The sequence below is a fragment of the Glycine soja genome, chromosome 13 (genome assembly GCF_004193775.1).
Source record: "Glycine soja cultivar W05 chromosome 13, ASM419377v2, whole genome shotgun sequence".
Lineage (NCBI taxonomy): Eukaryota > Viridiplantae > Streptophyta > Magnoliopsida > Fabales > Fabaceae > Glycine > Glycine soja.
In genome coordinates, this window is record NC_041014.1 from 23,314,735 (window position 1) to 23,322,137 (window position 7,403).

At 28.0% G+C, this 7,403-nt stretch overlaps 1 protein-coding gene across 1 annotated transcript; it reads left to right on the forward strand.

Moving 5' to 3' along the window:
• Positions 1–6,220: 6,220 nt before the first annotated feature.
• On the forward strand, positions 6,221–7,403 carry LOC114380954 (transcriptional regulator SUPERMAN-like). Its single transcript, XM_028340095.1, has 2 exons — positions 6,221–6,478; positions 6,595–7,403. The coding sequence occupies exon 2, from the start codon at positions 6,639–6,641 to the stop codon at positions 7,272–7,274; it is 636 nt and encodes a 211-aa protein (XP_028195896.1). The 5' UTR covers positions 6,221–6,478; positions 6,595–6,638; the 3' UTR covers positions 7,275–7,403.

Consider the following 7,403-nt stretch of genomic DNA (forward strand, 5'->3'; position numbering starts at 1 on the left):
GCAATCCGTATGGATCATATATATCGTTGATCCGTATGTACGTAAATTTTTTTTAAAATTGTGATTATTTTAAAAATAATTTTTTTGTAATAACAAAAATCTGCAAATAACAAAAATTTAGCAATGATAAAAATATTAATTTTGTGATATTGTGGTATAAACAAAAATATTGATTTTGTGATATTATTTTATAGTGGTACAAAAAAATGTATTTAGTAATTAGATTGTTAAAAAAATTATAATATATATAAACTTTTTTAAAATTAGATTGCTTAAATTTTAATTTAGTGATTAATTAAAAAACATGACCAAATTAATTACTAAAAGATATTGTTTGTAGCTAACTGGTAACTAACAAAGAGATAATATTAGACATGATAAAACAACTATTATATATAAAAACATGATTGAAAAAATTTTATGATCAACACATAATAAAACAACTATTATATAACTAACAAAGGGATAATGTTCATAAGTCATAATAATGTTCCTAATAGTTAAAATGTTCAATGTTTCAAGTCATAATAATGTTCATAAACATGGCTAAAATAACACATGGTTAACAGTCGGATCAATGAATTCAAAGACAATTTCCATGCCAGCTTTCAAGGATAGTGTTTCACAAAAATATTTTTCATTCAGCTCCAATTTTAAGTGTCTTTCTCCAGTGATTGAACACAAGCCGACATTTTGCAACGTCCTCCAAAAGCAAATGAGTTCAGCCTTTGTCTTTAAGAAAATAATACATGGTACTTAGAACGTCCTGATATTAAAAATAATGTTATGTCAGCAATTTATGAAATTTAAAACTTGAAAGATAAACAATTGTTGACAACTAAATTGGAAAGTTGCTTACCAGGCTACTATAGGTAACTTTCTGCAGAGTGAGATACACCTTGAAAGTGACAGAATTTGACACTTGATGGTATAATGAGTGTCATCTTGGAAATGATTTTGGCAGGCTACTGCTCTTGAATATAGTGAGAAAGAATACACTCTTACCATAATGAGTTAACTACACTTGATGATCTCTGGTCAGGTGATAAAAATCTCTTAGTGCTATCCACCTTGCTACAATGGTTGGTTTGTCCAAATCTTGATTGTAGACAACGGTATGGAAATTTCCATCCTTGTCAATGAAATGCCATAAGCGATCAAATACGTCTTTTCATCTCACAGCAAATGACATACTAATTTCACCGTAAATCTACATTTGATATAACAAAATAAGGTTGGTTAGTTACACAAAATAACAAAATAATGATATGTTAATTAAATCAAAATGAAGATGACCTAGTCTTTTACGTTAACGATGTTTAAAATAGTATCTGGTGGAACCGCCGCCTTCAGCATGATCTTGGCCATTTCGTAGCATTGTCCGTACTCTTCATTTGTTAATTCTGACATAATTAACATTCAAGCATGATATAACAAAATTGGCATTCAAACATAATTAACATTCAAGCTAACTACAAACATGTCACATATGTAAATAAACGTATCAATATGAAAGGTAAACATTCTTACTAGGCAGAGTCGTAAGAACCATATCTAGTTCCTCGTTGAGCGTGCATAATCGTGATGGCGATGGAACAGAACCTGACATTCTAAAATATATTTGAAATTTTGGTCGACAATCCGAAAGGTCCGTAAGGTATCTATACTATATTATTTTCAATTTAAAAAAATTACAAAAAAACCATACGGATCATTGATCCGTATGATTCATACACTAAAAAATAACTACATTAATTTTTTTAACAAAATCACTAAAAATAAAAAAAATTAAAATAATAACTACAAAATTTTTCAACAAACATAACACTATTTAATTTTTTAGAAAAAAAAAATCATACGGATCAGTGATCCGTATGAACCATATAGATCACTAATCCATATGGCCAAAACACTAATTAAATTTTAATAAAATACAGCAAATTTTTTTACCATACATAACAACATTTAAAAAATTTAAAAAATAAGTCACAAGAATTTTAAAAAAAAATTGCAACAAAAAAAATAATTTTAAACTTAGTTTCCAGATTATTATTTTTAATTAATAATTTTTTTAAAAAAAATTGCAATAATTTTTTTTTAAAAATACCATACAGTTGGTGCATACGGATTCACAATCCATATGAACCATACGGATCATTGTATGTAAAAATTGTAAAAAAAATTCAGTTTTTTATATTGAATTAATAAAAAAAAATTTAAAAAAATACCATACTCCTTATGGCCACAACACAAAATAAACTTTTTAAAAAACATTAACAAAAATTTACCAACTATAAAAACAATAATTAGTTTTAATAATAACTAATTTTTTTTTTACCAAAAATAAAAGGAATTTTTTTTTAAAAGTACGGATTGGTAATCCGTATGAACCATACGGATTACTGATGGGTATGACTCATACGTATTACCAATCCGTATGAACCATACTGATCGATGATCCATATGGGTCATACGGATCATCAATCCATATGACCCATACGAATTACTGATCCGTATGGTTTATACGGATTATCAATCCGTATGGTTCATACGGATTGATAATCCGTATGAATCATACGGATCGGTGATCCATATGGATTATACGGATCATCAATCCGTATGAATTTTTTTCGACAACGGACCATTTTTTTCGGCAAAGCTTAAAAAAAACAACACCAACAACAACAAACACCAAAAACCAATAACATAAAACAATACAATCAAGCAACAACATCATAATAACAAATAATCACTCAACACAGAGGAAAAATTGCTATGAAGGAGAATGGACCACTTACCTCGAAGAAGATTATCCAACCAAGGAGAAGAAGAACTACTACGAAGACCAACACGAACCATAGAGGAAGACGAAGGATACGTGGCAGAGGAAGAACCACAAACACCAACCGCGAATAGGAACAATGACAGGAAGAAACAACACCGTAGGAAGAGGAAGAGGAAGAGGAAGAAGAAGCGTCGTAGGAAGAGAAAGAAGAATGAAGAAGCGTTGTACGGATGAAAACTTTTGTTGTATTTATATTATTATGGTGAAGGGTATTTTTGTCATTTCACCCTGCCTCGGCAAAAAATGTTGGGTATACCAAGTAACACCCATAGTTTTTCTAGGCTAATAACCAAAAGATTTTTTTTATGAAAAAAAAAGAAAAGAAGTGCAGCTCATGTCATGAGTTCAAAAGTGGCAAATACAGTAAGATAAAAATAATTAGTAAAAGTATGACCATACAAGTGGTGTCAATGTCATTACTAAAAAGAATCACTTACAGAATGAAATATGGGGTGAAAAATGGTTGAGTAGCACCTTTCAATTGATTATAAGTGTTTGGCATACTGTCATGTTAACGCAGATACAACGGACGGGGTGCTTACTAATTATTATTCTACGGTATGAATTAGAGAATATAATAAAATAAAATATTATTACTTATTTTATTTTCTTTTATCCGTCATCTAAGATTATTAGTATTTAAATTATAAGAATATACAATTACATTTTCTGAATTATTTTTTATTAAATAATATAATTATATCAATTTTATTTCTTAATTTAGAAGAACTAAATGTTAGCTTGTTAAAACCAATACTATAAATTTGAACAAATATAAGGTAGAATATACACAATTGATTTTTTAAAAAAAAAGAAGCCTGAGATATCTTTAAATTCAAAACATCACACTACCCATAAGTGGCGGATCCAAAAATTGTTTCTAGTGGGGAAAAACTATAATATTTTCATCGAAAAAATATTACAATTTTTTACAAAATACATAATGGGTAAGTAAAAAAAATTTAAAATATCTATGTTTTTACAAATTATAATTATCCTTTATACATTTTCATATTTTAAAATATTGTATATTTTTTTACTATCAATACTATAAAAATTGAAAGTGTGAAGTGATAAAATTGATACCAATTTATTATCTCTTATAATCTTTTACATTGATTTTAAAAAAAATGTTTTGTGGGGGCAAAAATAAATATTATATATATATATATATAAATTGTGGGGGCAGTTCAACCAGCAGCAAAGTGCATCCGCCAATCATACGTAAGACTATTAGAAGCCACAAATTCTAGCCTATCCCAGCAATAATATATCCAAATAATTAAATTATATTTGAAATAACCAATTCAATTGTGTCCTAAGCCCATTAAGGTCGATTTAGTAGTGAGATTTAGGTAGAATGCACGAAACTTAGATTCAGTTCTAATTATCACTATTGGAAAAAAAAATTAAGAGTGTCTGGGGGATTGATTTGAACGAGTTTATTACTTAATTGTGTGTCTATTTTGTTAAGAATTTTGGTAGGTTAGTTTTGTGAACTCACACTTAATCCTATTAAGACTTGATGTACATCTGAGATAAAGTCGAATCAACTTGATTTATTGGCATAATATATTAATATTAACATTATATATAATTGCCATAGAATTAAAGTAATATATATATATATATATATATATATATATATATATATATATATATATATATATATAACTATGATTAAGGTATATTTTACAATATAAATTTAAGATAAATAAACTCAACATAAATATAATATCATGTTAGATAAAATAATATTTATTCAGTCAAGAAATTGTACTATTAACCGCCGAGTATATGGACCCCTGGTGGTGTGGGATAACCCTTGGTAGTTAATTAAATGCGTCAGCTAAAAAATTGAAATCCCAAACATTCTTAAAATGAATCTTTCTATACTAAAAGTAAGTTATAATATATATGATAAATTAAATCCTATGACATTTATCTATATTTTAAAACTCTATGACACATTAATCATTTATAAATATAAAATATTACAGTTAACATTTATTTATATTTTTAAAAGTATGCTATATATTTTATTTTATTTTATTTGAAAAAAGTAAAATAATTTTAAAATTATAAAAATATTGTAGATTTAATATATAGATAAATAGAAGAAGATTTAAAAATATTGAGATGTGTGGCTTTTGAAGAAAATAACACTGTATTGTTTATCTTCTTTTCATTTAAACAATAAAGAGGCAAAAATTCTCCCAGGCCTGTTAAATTTATCATACCATTTTGATTTTTATAAAAAAAAATTGCAAATAATAAATGAATTTGGGTCAACATGACATACACTCAATTTTCATAAAATAAACTCACTATGATTAGTTTGTAGGACTCAATAATTAAATTTGATAAAAATTAGAGAAAAAATTATGCAGGTTAGTAAAATTAAAAATAATTTTACATTATCATCTAATTATAAATTATTATGTATAATATTTTTTTATTTTGATAATAATTACCTATAAAGTTATATTCACATTAATTTGTAATTATATATTATCTTTGGTTCTATATATAAAAAACATTTACCTAATTCATATTTAATATCGATAAAAGTGATTAGATTAACTAATTTTTTTATAAATTTTAATTTTATTCCAATACTATCCATTACATTAATGACTTAAAATATATTATTTTTTAAAAGATAATTTTTTAACTAATGAGTATATATTTTTTTATTGATTGTTCAATAAATACACATACTCTCATAAAAGAATGAGTGTAATTATTAATATCTCACAATTAATTAGGAATAAAAAATAAATTTAATAATAAAATAATCATATATTTCTTATAATTACAAAACAATGTTATCTTTTTTCTTATACATAAGATAAGACGGAAGGTAATAATATAATATAAAATTATTTTACGATAATTCATAATAATTACACTCTAAAAATTATGTCTTTCTCTTCTAATAAGACCATATCATGTTACTTAACTCATTTAATATGTGTATAAGATATTTTTAGATACTCTTTATAATGAAATATTAATCTTCACTTGAAGTACTTGTGTTCCTTATTCCAAGTACTATTTTGAAAGTTTAAACCCTTGACATTGAAGAAACATTTCAATGAATTTCGGATACCAGGGTTTTTTGGCGGTGCTTCAATTACTTTTGATGATGAAAATTTATTTTGTTTTTTAATAATGTTATTACTTGTACAAATTATTTCATATTAATTAATCACCTTTGAAATTTATGTTATGGTGAAGAAAATGTGTGGAAGAGATATTTTGCTAGTGATTATTAATTTGCTAGTAATTAATCACCTTTATTCTTTTGAAGTCAAAATACTCAATTTCTGTTCAAAGTCACTCGAGTGCAATAGTATGAGGCATTACCTGCCATATGCCAGAGCTTTCCAGGATCAGGCAAAAGGGAAATACCACTTTCACACAGTTCCTCCATTTTATTTGTTAAGCAATATCCAAAAACAGTAGCTGCAGCCAGTGGCAGCAGATGAAGTACACCTGCAGATAGAGATCTTCACTTTCTGCCTCCAGAGTACACATGATGTTAAGCTTCAATCTGAACCCATTATTCTTGGATCACTTTCTCTCACTCTCTCAACTGTGAAGTCTCCAAAGCTCTCTTGTAAGAGATCCGTAAGTCTTAATAATTACTTATTCTATGGGAACAAAGTCAAATGTTTTTTAATTTTTTTTCTTCTTCTTTTTAAAATAATTAATATATAGTTCTCTTTTAATTCTTCTCTCTTCAGGTTGCAGATTTGGACTGAAAATTACATTAGATAAAGAAAGCTCCATGGAAGGAAACTATCTGAACAGAAACAGTACTACTCCACAGAGAGAGGATAGCTTTGGTTTTGAGGAGCATTCATGGGGAACTCCATGGCCTGCTAGAAACTATGCTTGTAGCTTTTGCAAGAGAGAGTTTAGGTCTGCTCAAGCATTGGGTGGACACATGAATGTTCACAGAAGGGATAGGGCAAGATTGAGATCATCCTTATCTTCGTGGGTTTCCGAATGCCCTAAACCTAACCCTAATAATAACCCAACTCTTCTTCCACCACCCTCTTCTTCTTCACCATCTCCTTTGCCTGATGAGCCTTTGAACTATGCACATCCTTCTCCACTTTGTAGCCCTTGTCTCACTTTGTCTTCTTCACCCTCCCCAGCTTCTACCAGTGGAGACAAGAAACCAAGACTCACCCCTTCTCATCAATTTCCTCTTTTGATTCCTCAAAGCGAAATTAAGATGATGAGTATGAATACAAGGAGTGATTTCATTGCTGATGAGGAAATGAAGGGCTGTGTGGTGGAGGAGGAGGAGCACAAGGGTTTTAAGAATAATGAGCAAAACATTACGTTGGAGTTAGGAATAGGGTTGCTTAAACACCAAGAGGAGAAGTTAGATTTGGAGCTTCGCCTCGGGCATTAATTTCTAGCCAGGTGCAATTTTATCAAACTAATTAATGTATGTTCAGCACTGCAAGTAATTTGCAACTTTGTATTTGTTTAAATTTCTTGCACTAATTTGGGAACCAGTTGAAGCTGCAGTTTTATATTA